The 17,180-nt window shown below is 38.3% G+C and overlaps 1 protein-coding gene across 1 annotated transcript in view; it reads right to left on the bottom strand.

Moving 5' to 3' along the window:
- atp11c (ATPase phospholipid transporting 11C) overlaps positions 1-17,180 on the bottom strand; it is a 55,401-nt gene that overhangs the window by 25,929 nt on the left and 12,292 nt on the right. Inside the window, 2 exon segments of the mRNA XM_056769082.1 lie at positions 1,453-1,542; positions 3,992-4,111. Coding sequence (XP_056625060.1) covers positions 1,453-1,542; positions 3,992-4,111 — 210 coding nt within the window.

The raw sequence follows: 17,180 nt of genomic DNA, 5'->3' as shown, positions 1-17,180 counted from the left end.
GTAAACTATCCCCATAACTTACGCAGAATTATAAATGTATAGGCTTCAAGTCTGAACAAGTCTGAGTCTGAACAATCCTAACCTCTAACCCTCTTTTCTTATTCACGCTAAATTAAACATGCCATTAACTACAAGTTTCATACACAAACAGTCATCTCCACTTATTTCACACTCTCTCAACTGCATTTACTCAAGTTTATGTGCTAATATCCTTTTTTTGGTTACACTTCCACTTGGCTTAACTGCTTGTTAGCGCAACCCCTCGTCCGTATTATCCAACCCGCACCCACACACAGGTATTCAGAACATTCCAGCACAATGCGTGTCAAAATGTGTGAGAGACAGAGATTCCCCTCCTCTCCCATCTCTTTTCCTATCAGGGCCCGGCAAACACACGCAGTGCTATATTTAGCACTCGGGTGGGTTTTTTTTAACTGCCAGTGTCTATTTGTAGCTCAAAAGAACTACAGAGGGCTTCCTGGCTGCTGACGTAAGCACTGCTGTGCTGCAGAGGACTGCGTGGGGGAGAGAGAGAGAGAAGGGTAAGGGTGGAACAAAGCAATGAGGAAAAGAGGCAGAGAGAAACGGAAAAATGGATGAGAAAGAGAAGGTGTGATGTTGCGTTTGCAAAGAGTCTCAGGAGAATTGTGCAGCTCTATTCGGAGGCTGGCGATTTAAGCGTGTGACAGCCAGCTGTTTGTGTGTGTCTCCCCTCATGTTGTTATAATAGCGGGCTGCGTGGAGAAAGCTAGTCAGAGAGGCGGAGGAGACCCCCTAGAGAAAAGCAGGATTAGTAGAGGCATGCCAGACGCATAACAGATCTGGGCAAGCACCTGATGATCTATCGGTCTTTCGCAAACATACAGATCACGTCACATCATGCATGGTGGGTGGCTTTGAAGGCAAACATATGGCTGTCTGAAATTGCTGTCAGCTGCATTACTACCCGGTCGGTCAATAATTTGACATAGTGATGCTTTCAAAATCAAGTGCAATATTAGTGACTTAGGAAATATCACATGGAATGAAACAAATATACTTCCTAACATTTATACTGCCTTGAAATCATACATATGACTGCAATTTAGTAGACATATGTGACAAGCACTCATGCGCTTATGTCTCTCTTCACAGGCACCTGACAGCAAGTCCAAATGGTCATCATGAATCCACCTTTACCCACTATAACAAAAACACAGCATAAAACAGAATCACTTGTTTACACTGTTCCACTCTCTAGTTTAACGAAGGCAATTTCTATGCGCTTTTATGGAGCGAAGCACAGGCTTTCTCATCTTACTGTCTCTCTTCTCTCTTCCACCATCACGAGTCTAATGGCACCAGATTAGCACGGACAGAATAAGCCAAGCTATGAGTCACACATAAACATCATTTCATCCACACACCCAGCTTGTGTTTCTGGGGATGCTGAAGGATAATGCATACACTTACCTGCACCAAGAATATGATGAGGAAGTAAAAATTTGCGATTCTTCTAAACTGCTCGAATAGGTTCTTTGGCAGGAAGTTCCACACGGTGTACTGGAGAAGTAAGAAAGGAAACATAACCGTTAAACTGTGACTAGACAAACAAGATGTTAATCAATAAGCTATTAAGAGATGTTCTAGAAAAAATCTACCCCAAATTGCATTTCTGTTAGGGCTGTTAAACTAATGATCACATCCAGAATAAAAGTTTGTGTTTATAAAATATTTGCCTGTGCCCTTGGCATATTTATCTTGTTTTACGAAAACATACATGTATATATTTTGTAAATATTATTATGAAATAAACATATGTGTTTATTTATAATAATACAATTAAAATTATTTATTTTATTTTTCTTTATTAAATATATCAGTGTATGTGTTAATAAAAACAAAATGTATATGCAAAGTACACAGACATATTGTTACATTATGTAAAAACAAACTTTTATTCTGGATGCGATTAATGGTTAAACCGCCCTAATTTCTGTTATTGTTTACTCATACAAAAGTCCTTCGTACTGTATCCTATACACATTCTGGATGTCCCTCTCATATAACACAACTAAATCCTCAATAACAGCGACTGCAAGGCTTGAATTAGGTTGGTTCACTAAAAAAGACATCCAGTGCTGGGGGCTGTATTATAAACTATTGTACGGTTAGGTCCTTTTTAGGAGCTTGACAGCCCAGTCCCCCTTCACTTTCATTGTATGAAACATGTTCTGCACAATGACTCCTTTTGTGTTCCACAGAAGACAGACAATCATACAGAGTTTCTATTTTAGCCGACTTATTCCCTAAAAGCAAATGTTCAAGGCAAATTTGGTGAATGAAGCAATGCAAGTGTAAGACCACGTCCTGATGGAAGGCTGAAGAAAGGATTGAAGGCATACAATATTCATGAGCCCATGTGTTTGTGTTTTTTTTGGAGAGGGAGCTGGATGACTTCAATAGTTCCAGAGCTCTCTGATGTGTGTGACCAGGTGGCGGCTCTCTGTGCTTGTACTGCATTGATTTGGATTAGCGACGTATTGCCACCGTTCGGATAACCCCAGAAAAGCCAACCCGCCACTTGATACATTTGCGTCTCGCCGCTTCTCTGCCTCTCTATTTAGCATGCGAACGAGAATATGCAAATACTCCATGCTGTCCTCAATGACCTTTCTAATGAGGTCATAAAAACTGCATGCACCGTACCTATATGTGAAATAGAAAAACAATGTTTTAAAACAAAGTTTTGGATTAAAAAAATTATGTTCACCGTTCTCATGACTGCAATTTCATTTCAACTTCCCATTAGTGAAATACTCCACGATACAACTGAGAACACGCACAAATACTGCATGTGGGAGGGCGAGCGAGAGAGACAGGAAAATGGACGGTGGACAGCTCTTGCCACCTGATATAACCATCACAGCTAAATAATGGATCACCAAGGGTGAGGAAAGCTAGAGAGTGCAGATTGGAGCAACGGCAATAGGATAAAAGTCATACATCATCATTTCTAACAGTACAACATTTTGTCTAAGCTATAGCTTCAATAGGTGCCATGGGTACCACACACTGCAAGCCAGCTAAAATGACAAGGCTTGGGAATATATAGTGATATTATGTGGGAAAAGCATCTTTCGCCAATTAAATAAATCTGTCCTGAACCATATCAGGTCATTTCCCATCGATTTCCTCTTGTTATATAAGCTTTATCCAATATCTGGAGCGTGCTCAAGCTTTTACATTCGCAAGCTTTGAACCTCTAAGCTGCAGAGGGATTACTGGTAAAACTGGATCCAAGGGTCAACCCGGAGGAAAAGGTGAGTGAGAAAATGCAAAGCAGATGTATAAAGATGTTCAAACATCACAGTGCAGGTAATTAAAGTGGGCTTTCAGTTCTGTGCCAGCGAAGAATTGATCACGGGAAGCCACAGCACAACTCTATAAATCTATTCCTTCCCTTTCTAAAACAATCCTTTTACATTCGACTAAAAGTAGAGATTCAGGAAGCTCAACATTAAGGGAGGGTATAGAGTCAACCCCATGAACGTTAATTGCAACTCTGTGCAGGATCACATGCACTACTCTGACAGCCAAATTAGGGTGTTCTGACGGATGGGAGGGGCACTCCAACATGCGTAGGAGAAAAAGGATTTACTACGCTTTGTGAAGAGACAGCATTGAAAGAATTGAGAAACGAGAGAATAGAGAGGAGTGTCTGGGCTCCGCCAGCTTTCTTCACACCTGGAGAAACAGGTGGCTGAACACCAGGTCTTGCGAGAAGCATGCTGCAGCCATACTCTCTACATGCTGCCGCTAACACGTCTGTCCTACGTGTTAACGCCGAGGCACAGTTACCATGGCATTAAACAATACTTGCTAATTACAAGCTATGGGAAATTACAAGCAGGGAGCCAGCAAACCCCTAATGCTGTTAGCCTGCAGAGAGGTTAAGCAACGGCCCGGCTCGCGCCTTTGAATCTGCTGTATAACAAAAAACAAATGTTACCTTGGAGGACACGATCCTGTTGTCACAGAATTTGGTGGGAATGAAGGCCTCGGTACCCGGACCCGACCGATGTCCTATATAGATTGTCCTGCTGTCCACTCTCTTCTCATCCCCTCCACACTACAGAAGGGAAAAAGATGCAAATGAGACATTTTTCTAATAAAAGTTTACCTGGAAATGATAACATGAAATGCATGCAGTACATTATAAAACAAAGATACATCAAGACTCGTCATTTTAGAGAACTCAAGTGCCTGTTCCATACATTTGAAAGAAACAACAAAGGCGTAAATCACAGATTTAGGCATGAAAAAAAATCATCCAGTTTTCTGAGACCCAGCCAAATATAACACAGGTCAGGTGTGTCAGTCCTGCAAGCGGAAACCTGATCAAGCTCCTGAGACAAGACAAGTGCACTCATATACCAGCAGCAAGATTAAGTATGTAGTAGGGGTGTATCGGTAAAAAAATAAACTGCACGGTTGTCCACCAACGGTTCGGCACATGCTTGGACCGCGGCTCATCTTAAATCTGACAACGCATTTATAATATGGTTCGTAAAATTTTTAATGCATAAAAGAGATTCACAAAGTTCAGCTAATGTATTTTTGTTGATGGATACACATTTAATACCTTCAAATCAAATTACGTAGACAAATTTTAATAGGATTGACGTATGCTGTAATATGACCAGTGATTTATGATGATCACCCGGGCGTTGTGAGCGCGCAAGTGCAGGTGAGACCCGAACAGCACATATTGCCGTTTAAACTAAACTCATTCAAGCCTTGCCAATTTAAACATTTAAGTGCAAGATGATGCAAAAGGAATGTCTCAGACATGGCGCAAATATTGAGTTGTCTTTGAAGTCTTGCGCTTAAAAGGACAAATTCACACAAGAAGTTGGATAACATGCCCCGATTATCTTAACAAACATAGTAGGTTATGTCTTAAGTGAACGTATGAAACAGACAAAAAACAACGCACTTGTACTGCGTCAGTGTACTGGATCTGTTGCATTCCTCTTAAAGCGACAGCAGGAATATTAGATATCTTAGAGATCTTTATTTAATTTGTACATATGCATTGTTAGGTTTTATTTGTTTACTTTAATCCATTTCTACACCTTAAAAGGTATACTGTATATACACGGTATCTTATTTTATTTTCTGCTTTGCTCTGTTGTTTTATTGGTGGTGTTACTTGTAGCTAGTTTGTTTGTTCTTATTTTTATTTGTCAGTAGTCCCTTTTCCCTGAACATAGCACAAACCAAACCGAACTGAAACCGCGACCCTAAAACCGTTACACACACAGAAACTTGAGTAATTTGAACCGATACCCTAGTGAGAAGGGCTGCACAATTAATCACATTTTTATGTGAATTTTATTTAATTGCATAACAGTCACAATATTAATGTTTTAACAGCAAGCACACTACCCTCAGAAATGGATCATTTTTGGGGTGGAGTGTCGAATAACGTACTTTGAAATACAGTGCTGTAGAAGTTCAGTGACTGAATAACCGCGATTCTTTTTTTTGCATAATAACCGTGAATATCATTTTAAATTGTGCAGCTCTGACTGTGAGTGTATTTGTAATGTTGTGTGAAACAGGAAGTGACTAGGCAGTTATCAGTCATATAGCCACAGAATCCACAACTCTTGTGATGTAGGGGTGGTTGGCATGAAACGAAAGTGTTTCACAGTGTGAGTATATATAATGCGCTGTGTAGACATAGTCCAGTGTATACAATTGGTAAAGCAATTCAACTGGTTACATAGTACATGTTATGGTCTCTTCCAAACAGTGGAATAGGGCGGTGCATTTCCCCTATGGTGGAGTTCCGCGTGACCCACAACATTCCTGAAGCGTGAAAAGGCCAAGCACTCGTCTCGGAGCGGTGCGAGCACTGGATTGCCCGAGTAAACCTTTTGGCTCCAAACACAAACTGTGATGGACAGCCAGGAAGCCAGATCTCTGCAAGGTTTTTCTTCTGTGGCCTACGGTCAATGGCGGATTGGCTGGATTATGGTTTGTCACAGTAGCACTGGAGCCGCGTGCATGTGTTTTTCCTTCTTTCTCCAGCACTAGAGATAAAACAGTGGCAGTCAAGATTACTCCCCTCCTTTCTCTCAAGAGGACCTCGAAGATGAAACATGCTGTCACCATGCCTCGGCATGCTTATAGCATCACTTTTCTCCCCCGGCCACCCACCCACTCCCTCTCGAGACTGATTCTGGAGACGGTCCAAACAAAAGCAGTGTCAAAATGGAAGACATTTCGCAGTAATCTGTAATATCGCAGAATATCTATGGTGTCATTAAAGACTTGATATTAAATGAGTATGACAATGTTTGAGCATGCAAGACAGATGCATTTCCTTCTTGTGTTCATTTCATTCAAATTCCATAAATAGTTTAAGAAATTATGACAGTAGACAAAAACATTTCAGAGTTCAATTTTCAGCAAAAGTATTTGACTGTACCCTGTTTTTTGCGTTACACATTTTGTGGCCCAACACCCTTGGGTCTAATGTATGGCAAAAGGGCTTTTCACACTTGAAATTGTTAACCCCGGGTAATTCTTAAACCTGGGTTATTCTTAACCCCAGGTAAACAGAATCCTGGGTTATCAGTTTCAGGTTTCAAACTGCAAATAATTTACCGGGGGTTAAGAGATAGCCTTGGGTATTCATCACATGATGTTTAACACTGTACATCACTAAACCCTGGGTTAATATTCTTATTTGAATATTTGCGGTATCAAAAGTCATGACTGCAGTGTCAAACTGACAATAGTGGAAATAGTGCGTGGTCCCTTTAAATACACAAATACCTTGTTGCTCCACATCCGGGAAATCCCTTTTGGCTGTTTTAAGCCTCCTAAGACATTACTTACCCAAACACATAAAAAAATCAAAGGATTGTTTACCCAGCGTGCAGAGTTTCTGCGACCATACATAGCTTGTGAAATGAGATAAGTGCTGTTCAGTTTTTGATTGGGTGTCCGTTGCTAAGCCTCTAGTCGTATCATTCTGCCTCCGCTTCAATTCAAACCTTTGACAACGCAATGCGGGGTTAACTCTGCAAAAGCGGTCCTAACCCTGCTTTGGAGAATGGTTTCATAACCCAGTTAATGCGGGATAAACAAAAGTGTGAAATGTTCATTTACCCGGGGTTAAATGCGGGGTTTAGAATGAAGATAACCCGGGGTTAAGTGCAGTGTGAAAAGCCTTAAAGAATGGCAAATTTGTATGCAACCTCCAGGGGCGCTCAACCATCAGGAAGCCGGGGACGGATGTAACCCATCCCCGCCCCCTCAGGTCCGGTGTGGTAGACAATCAGGCCAAGGGCTAAGGGCTGTCACAACCTGTCTGAAAACATTCAACCACTCGTCGAGAGGCTCTCACAGGCAGAACAGACTCACGGCGTGTATCAGATAACACAGTGATGCCTTGCTCTCCCTTATCTGCCCCAATCGCTCACATCAGCGCCTGACAACTCAATCAGAGCGCATCAGTATGCGACAGTTCTGAGAGATAACTTGTGTACCCAATCACAAACTGAGGAACAAGCTGCTTGTGCCTATCCACCTTAAACTAGATGCAAATCTTTGGTGTTCAGGTCGTCCTCCTACACATCCCCACTATGAGTCAGTAGAGACTGCTATTTAAAACAGTCATCGAAAGTTTTTCTCTCTCATCTGCCTCATCTTCTCGTCTCCCACTGGATCTGCCCTCAATTCTATTTCCTCGGAAAACAAGCGTGCCAATGCAATCGGAATATTCTGATTCTCCGGATGGGAAGAGTCTGTATTATGCAAGGTTCTGTGATGCGTGACGGCTCTTTACACATCAGCGTGGCATGCGGTGTGTTCCCGGCCCCGGATGAAGCAGACCGGTTTAAGCAAGGCGGGAGGGGCAGGTGTGAAGGGAGAGGAAATTGAACAGGTTCCAGGGCTTAGGGGATGGAATCCACATCCAAATAACACAGTGTTTTAAAACACAGCACAGAGATTTAAAGCGAGAGCTAATAAAATCAAAACAGACAGAATTACAAGCGTATGAAAATTCACCATCGCACAGAAATGTTGAAATTCTACAAAAAAGTAAATTGAGTGTAACACTTCAGATGTAGACAATACATTTTATATGTTAGACATCAACCAAAGTATTGAATACAAAGTGGTTTAATAGAACAACTACTGCATTTAGATTCAAAATGTGTACAGTTAGTCTGGCGGCGGATTCTAAAAACTGTGGCTTCAAGAAGGAACATTCTTCCCATAATTTATCATAGGAACAAGATTATAATTTGTTTTAAGAACAGTTTAAAGGTATCGATGACTAAATACACTAAATCGGCAATTCCAGAGTTATGGACGTGACATAAAAATACTCAGAGAATGGATATTTGTAACAAATATATTAACCATCTGCTTATATTTGACCAAACCCATGTTTATAGTCTAAACATCAGAAAAATGTCAGTCTATGAACAAATAAACATGCATTACGGATGTGACAAAAAAGGTCACAGGAGACAACAAACTTTTCTAGGAATTCTGTGAATTAAAATGCACAAACCTGAAGCAATAATGCCCAATGAATAGAGAAGGTATGCCTCTTCATACCATAGTATCATAGCAAAAAAAACTTTTTCGTTAAAATAATTCATGGTAATGTTGACATTTTCACAGAATTGTCCAAATATATGTTATTTTTATGCAAATGTATTACAATTGAAGAGTCATTTGCATTACTTTAAATATTTATGTATGTGGGTAGTTTAATATATTGTACATGTGTCCTAATATAGTGACAAATTTAAGAAAACAAAGTGTTAATAAAATTGTATTTTATATTATTAACATTTATAAGAAATGATTATCTTCATTGTTAGTTTTTTTATTACATTTGTGCTGTCAGACCATATGACAAATTTACAGTATACTTGTCAACCACGCACTTACTGTTTTTCGCCACATTGATCTCTATAAGATAACATGAGGCCCATTAAATATAAAATGATTTACTTGTGTTCAGCCATTCAATTTTGAAATGGCATGGGAGTTATGAGAGAATTTTCATATTTCATATTGCTGTATGAAGTTTTGGTTGCAATTTTGATGCTACTTCAATTTTGTGACACAAAGTATAATCCAGCACTATAAACAGTTACTCATAAAACTGAATACAAGGCCTTAACAGGAACTAATAATGATTACAAAAGTGCAAAAAATCCATGTTAAAGTTTAATTGGAAACGACACTGTGGGTTAAAGCAGTGCAGGTTAGTGAACTTGTTTTCTGTACCTTTCCCCTTCTGACCTCTTGTTTCTGCTGCCTACCTCAAACTGAGTGTCATTAACCATGAGATGAACATTAAAGCACAGCTTCAAGGTTCACAGGAAAATAAACACTGGCAAGGCCACAGTATAAATCTTAGTTACTTAACAACAGACTGTTATGCAGCATCATTCTGTAACATTTACAGAGTAGCTCCAGATAGTTCAAGAGAATAAATCGCAGGCAAACGAAACTGGGCATCGAAAGAAAGGCAGTGTAAGTGAGAGAAAATCCAGGGGACATGAGAGATAAGAATAATGCCATTGAATGGGCCTCGATTGTGAAGGGAGTTCAGTGTTAAACATAATGAGGGTCAGAATATAAGGCCCATTTTATTTTTGTGCTGTTGCATGGTGCAATACTTCAGAAGCACTTATTCAAGGCTAAACAATGAAGGCGCTAATAGAATGAACAAAGAAATTATGTCATACACGTTTTTTTTTTTAAGTGATGTCAAGAGGCTAGTGCCTGTTGTAGGCTGTTGTACTTCCTTTAAATTATATAACTGGTGAGAGTAAAAAATGTTGCACAAGCGTGTGTTCAGTAAACTTCCAAAGCCCTATCGAGTACCAGAAACACGTACATGTGTTTCTTATTTTCTACCAATATCATTCATTTAGCATTATTTAAATGTACATTCATCGAACGAAGTACAAACAAAAATGTCTATTTTCACTATGATTTCATGAATCGTGGCGGGAAAAAGCTTTCCATCATACTAAAGCAGTCTGGGAAACAGATAGAGTTATTTATACGTGATGCAAAACTGAAATCCCAACAAGTACCCCCTGAAACCTACTTCAGTGACCCCTAGTATGCACACACCCCTGCTGGGGAATCACTAACTTGAGGCAAATGAAGCAAAAAGATCAATACCATTTCAAAGCAAAGCACGGAGACATCAAGGGTTCTAGGCCCGAGAGAGCTGTGATGGAAATCTGAAGCAGCATTCAGCCTATGCCAGCGTCCCAGCTGTCGGCCACTTACGCTCGCATACAGACGGCTCACCGCGTGTCAGACACCAGCACTCACATCAGCAGAGAGGTTTACAACAGCAGCACGCTTTCTGAACATCAGACAGAATTAGACCATTCAAGTGAAAGAAAAAACAGGGCTTAAATAATTAACAACTTGTTTAAGCAAACATTAAACACGAGAACGATTGACTCATGGCATTTTTGTGAACAGGTTTTGGTTGAGATTCTTCAACCTCTGTCACAATGTCTCTTGGCAAGAGTAGAGCATCCTGTGTTTGTGTTGTTAAACGCATACTATCTTTGATAAATGGTCATACCACAGATCGCACACCATTGTTCGTGATTTTCAGTGCCTATTTTTGCCTTTTACGCCTTACGTTTTGCTTTCGGGAAAAAATAAATGAGGCCTCCTAATAAAATCACCCAGCGTAGCTGCTCCCGCTCACCCAATGCGCCCCACTGTAATGAATATTCTGATGAAACGATTTAAGTTGCGCAAAAACACACAGTCAGCTTGTGATGGAATAATGCTCTCACAGAGTCACTGATGGTGAGCAATGGGACAAGAAATGGTCTGTGATATATATAGATTCACTTACTGAAGCCCCGAGCTGTTGCTCCTTACGTTCCTTGTTTATAAGCAGTATAAAATTAGCAGAGGGAAAATATGAAAGATTGTGACCTCTTACCTGCTGTGCATGAATAAAAATTGTATTGGTATATATACACGTCAATTTCTCTGCATGTTTGACTGACAATACATTTCCAAATCACGTTTTCCTTAGTGGTGCGAATTAGTAATTGCTCCTAACCAATGTGTTGAACTAAGCCCTTAGTATTAGATATAAAGTGAACAATGAAGTATGAATATGCACAAACAATGAGTACAGTATATGACTAGTCTTATAAACTGGTGTTTAGAGGTCTGTACCGTAGGTCTTTATCGATCTTCACTCTCTATTAGATGAGCAATTGTGTTGTTGAGAATGAGCTTTTTTTTATATGCTGGCGCAGATCCCTGCACGAGCACTAGGGGTGAGAGGAGGGCTGGACTGGAGCTGATCAATAAACTACAGAATGAAAGAAGGTCAAAAGATTGTTTGATAAGTTCATTTGTTACAGGTGGATTAATTCACTTGATTTTTTCAGAATGACGTTTAATTTGCAGAGGTAGAGTTAACCACGCCTACTTATTTACATTCCGCGGAATACACGGAAGAGAAAAATTTCTTACGGTTGACATTTTATTCTGCAGTAATGGAATATTCCGTCATTTCGAACAAACCAAACCCTAAGCAGATTGAACCGATCCCGCAACACCGTAACACTCGCGTAGCAAATCAGCAAGAATAGGGGGCGTTTACATGATGGAAAATGAGAAAGAGCGAGCAAGCATTTGTTATTCGAGGGCGGAGCAATGAAGATCGAATTTGTTTGGGTAACAAGATTTCTCAAAAATCATTTAGCAAACTTGGGCTAATAAACAACTACATCTAAAATCTCGTTGGGATTCACAAATGAACACGAATAAAAAGTGATGCAACAGCATATAAAAAGCTCTTTTCCAAAACGCATTAAAAACCAAATTTAAAAAAAATGTCATGCCATTACTAAAATTACTAAACAGTACTAAACCTATTCACTGCTTCATCTATGTTTCATGCCAAATGGCTATATTTCCTTGTTTAAAATGTACTGCAAGATGCAGTTTCTTTCCAAAGCGCTATAAGTCCCGAACCTGTTTTTAGCCTAAATGCGACATGTCCTTTCGACCAATCAGAATTCGCTCGATAGTGGTATTAGTTATCTGTTATTTTAAAATTATTTGTTGTATGTGGTGGAAAATATTGAAACATGAAATTGAAAATATTTATTTTACTATTAAGTTTGTTACTATTTATTTTATTTGGCTGTTATTCATTTCATGCATATGCATTTATTTGATTTATATTAATTTATAGTATGAGTCCCTGATGAGTATGTTTCATGTTCTCTTGTTTGTTTGTTTGTTTAAAAAAAAAAAAAAAAAATTTTGAAAAAAAGGATGGATTTGTAGCCTTTGAATTTATAATCGACAATATTGTCGTTTCATTTAACAATCATTGTTTAACATGTTCAGACTGAGCCAACAAACCATTTTAACAGAATAAATTGAATATTAACAAAATGTATTGGTCTAGCTAAAAGAAAATGTAATTTTCATGAAAACTATTAAAATGGATTTATAGCGTTTTGAAAAAAAGAGCTCTTCATATGTTTTCAGGCTAAATTATGTTGCGATTAACGACTATTTAAATATTTACATTATAAAAATATAAAATTTTATGTCCTGGAGGAAGAGAACTGCCATGAATGGGGATTTCCATACAACTCACTTCCTCATGTGAAGCCACACGAGTGACAGAGTTTTGAATATCAAATGTGCACAGTGGCTAGAAGTTCAGCTGATCCACCAATCATCTAACAGGTTCTTCAGCTTTTTCAGGTAATTCATCTGAACCCGATGAACTGCCTCCATGAAATATAAACACACAACCACCTAAACACCCCCGGCGCTGTCAAGTGTCACAAAATTCCCCCGGTTCTCAACAAAGACAAGTGCTTTAGCCACAGCCCACAGTGATATCCACTCTCAATATCATTGACTTTTAAAGCAGCAGACGATCTATACTAAGGATATAGGGCATGAGGACAGGGCATCAAAGTGACAGCGAAAGCATAGAAGCAAAACAACAGACTCTAATTTGATTGAGTGAACAATGAGTTTCAAAATACTTCTGAAAATGCATGTCACTCAAGACCTTCTGATCAAGTGCTGATGGTGCAAATGACCCAGTCATTCACGTAGTAACAACCACAAGCTTATGCAAAAACAAATTGTCTACTACTGATTTTGCTTATTTGTTTGCATACTTTGAATGTGCAGGGAGCTTGAACAGCTGAACCCTGACAGAAGAGAGATACTGCTTGCTACAGCAACCAAGGACTGTTGCTACAATGAAAAAGGACCTAGTAATTAAGTGCACTGAAGGGAAAACTATAGGAAATAAATGAATGCTTGAAATTCCTTCTGAGATTTATATACTCCGAGTAAAGCGTACGGGCCTTATGAAGGCTGTGTATTCAATCCACACAATAGTATCTATCTGTGCATAACGTACAAAATTGCGCAAGTCCAAAAGGGCATGTTGTTAGAAACCATCTATTCCCAAAACCAAATCACTCAACTAGGATCAATAATAGGTTTGCAATTCCAAAAAGTCAAGACTTTTTATCTGTATGGACATTTATATAGTTTAGAAGTGGTTTGACGGGAAAATATAGGGATGCAAACTCATCGGGGTGAAAAAAGGTGACAATGATGCGAGACCCCCCCAACGCTATATATAATATATAGTCATAGTTTATACATTGTTATATATATATATATATATATATATAATTATTACAATTTGAATTTCATATTATTCAGTGCACATAATCATGAAGAGGTTATTTGCAAAACCAGATAACACGGTTTTCGTTAATTTTCATAAATCATGTTTACGGTGTTACTTATCTGTATTTTTTTGTTATTATTACTTAATCAAAACAATCCAACTGTGTAAATGATCTTACTTGGAATGCACAATAAAAACCATAGTAAATGAAAATAAACAAAAACAGAGTTCTGTTTTAGCAAATTCAAGGTGCTCTGTTCATGCAACAGTTTACAGTTACTGCTCTAAACATGAATGAACTGTCAAACTCGTAACGTTATACTATTTGCACAACAAGTTGTTTGCTTAACAACGTTTAGTGTGATACTATCAGAAATGTTGCACTAAAAACCAAACGCAAAACTCACATGCGTACATTATGTTGTACAAGAAATGTCTATGAACGCTTGTAGACTATCACATTATACTTCAGCGCAGCTGTAGATAGATTGGCTGTTCAAAACATCATGAAGCAGTTTGACATCAGCTCCGTGCTTTTATTAGCACATTTAACGTAACTGCGATTGACGGGTGATGTGACAGACAACTAGTTGTCCAGTACGACAGTGATAGCGGTTGTCACAGTGTGTTAACACACTTACCCAATATTATGTTTCTTGGGTCTGCTCCATTCCTTTCAAGGAAAACAAACCAGCGCGCCTTTACCTGTTGCTTAGTGATGGTTGTATAGTAAGTCAGAAACGCGCAGCCGAGTTGCTGCGTAATTCGACTACATTTAATATTTATTCACAAATCGAGTACTTGCGCTCAATTTGCAAAGCATTCAAAATGTAACCCGCAAACTGGCAAGTGATTTGACATCATGACCACAACACCTGGACATGATTTTTATAATTTCATTCACCACGACCCCGTCCAAAGACTCACAGACGCCCCTCACCCCCATTTTCAAAAACTCATTGAATCTACATGAATCACAATAATGGCCCATTTTGGATCCAAAACGGCGAATTTCGCCGATAGGTGACAAGTTGGCATCCCTGAAAATATGGCCTTACAAATTTCTAAACCGTAGCAATAAAACCGTAATAGTGAACTAATCAAACTGCATAAACTTATGTCTAATGTATGTTGTTGACTGTATCTCTGACTGTATCTATGATGACTTTATCTGTGAATACAATGAAAATAATAAGCTGCATTCATGAGGTACAACAGCTATTTTGAATATAAGAATAATGGGGAAGTGATTAACAAACTAGAAATCAAATAAAACAAGTACTGCAAAACTGCAAACCTGCAGTCAGATGGTCAATTGCACGTCCCAATAGTGAAAAACAATTTAATGCTTTTATCAAGCGTATTGTAAATGTACTACTTGTTGAGTCAACGTTTTTTGGACAGATAATGTATGTCAAGAATTAGTACCAACATTAACTTTAAAGCTAGTTCACACATACAGGGTCTTGCCTTGAAAAGTCAATAGAATAAGTGGCTAACAAAATACAAAATCATTTTTTTTATAAAATAAAGCTTTTTTTTTCTTTGAATCATTTTCAGTGTAGCCTATAATATTCAAACAGTTTTTGTTTTTTCATATTTTTAGCTTATAATGTTGAATGACACTTTTTTAAGTGTTTTGTTGTAGGGGTACAGTACATTCTTTCAGAAGTCAGTTATAGACCTATAGCAGGCTATTCAAAAATATATATTTTTATTTACTTGTTTTGCTCAATTTTATTTGAAATTATATTAAATTATATTGAAAAGCAAGACAAAATGTAAAAAAGCACATTTTGACCATTCAGTTTATGCAATAGTGAATAATATTGGCTAAATAAATAGAAGAAATGCAAGAAGCAATGTTCGGTGTTCTGTATTCGGCCTTCGGCCAAGTGTTTCATTTTTATTTTCATTTCAGTGCATCCCTGACTATTTTGGCAGTGACAGGCATTGTGTGTGCTAACATTAATGCTATCTCAAAATAATAAAAGACAATAAGACAAATAATACATTTATTAATAGTTTATATTTTTAGGTAATTATTTAAAGATTGTCTAGTAAGTTAACAGACAGTGTTTAAGTGCAATCAACATGTGAATCCTTTGTTTATTACAGTGGTGACTCTGCATTATCAGATTACTGAGTGTGGTTAAGTCACAGTTTTGTTTTATATTCATGTAATCTGCACTTTAGTTTCTATGATTAATGACTTTCATGTTGCACCAAGCTTATTTGTCAATGCTTTATGTCACAATAATTATTACATGTTTACATGGCTAGAAATTTAACAAATTATTCAATATAATCGTATTCTGTAAAAATATGTAAATCAATTCATGCATCAAATAATATCATTTTAAGACTGGCCTATAGTTTATGGTTAATCTGTCTAATATTGCGTTGGTTAACATGATTCATTGATTTTCTTTATTAAATAATACAGAAGATAAAGTGCTAAAAAAATGTATAACTTGAATATTAAATCGCAATATTGCTATAGAAAAAGAATCGCAATCAGATTATTTTTCTAAATCGTTCAGCCCTTTGTGGTACAGACCAAAGTGTGTCTATTCTCCTTCATCCGCAGAGTATAGGGTGGCACCCGGAAGATATTAATAGCACCAGGACAGGTGAAGTTTGAAAACTGGTTAGTGGTGGAAGTCGAAGCATCAGCGCGGCATAAGCAGACACACTATGTACCGTGGCCTGGCCTATATTCAAAAGACCTCACTGACAGCAAAGACAGAAAAAGATAGGATCTGGGGTTAGTTTCACATTGCACACTCAAACATTGGACTCAAACATTTTCACTGATGCCTATTGGCAAGTGATGTCAATGCTGACGTACGCTGTTCGCCGAGAATGTTTCTTCGCGCTGTCACAATGAAATTAAATAAAGATGCGTTTCTAAAACATTCACTAAAGACATTCTGGTTCTTGCTCTTTGCTGGAAGTGAAGGTGCAACTTGTTTTAGTTTTGACTTGGCTCAAGCCCAGTTCTCAGCGCGAACGTGAGATTAGAGAGGGATGTGAGATAAGTACATTTGTGGAAAAGCTGAGCGAGACAAAACAACAGGAAGCCGCTGGGCTTTGTTTACCACAATGAGTTGTTAAGCCAGAACTAGAGATAAATGTCAGCTATGTGGAAGAGGTCTGGAACTTGTTGCGGACTCTTAATGAAAGTGTTGTCATCATTCAGACATTCACCCTTTATGACACGTAAGACATGATTATCCTATTTACTTTCCCGCATATTGTGATCTATTCAAATGTGCATATTTGTTTTGACAAAGTAAATAATAAGATCTGGAATCCAACCAGATCTGGAATCTGTGGTGTGAGAAAGTACTGTAGAAACAAGATAGTTTTGTTACTTTATCACAATTATTTAATAATGGTTTGATCTGGAGCAGCAGCTCTG

This window comes from Triplophysa dalaica, chromosome 16 (genome assembly GCF_015846415.1).
Source record: "Triplophysa dalaica isolate WHDGS20190420 chromosome 16, ASM1584641v1, whole genome shotgun sequence".
NCBI classification, from domain to species: domain Eukaryota; kingdom Metazoa; phylum Chordata; class Actinopteri; order Cypriniformes; family Nemacheilidae; genus Triplophysa; species Triplophysa dalaica.
The sequence above is the reverse complement of the archived record's forward strand: the minus strand, read 5'-3'. Positions and strand labels throughout refer to the sequence as shown.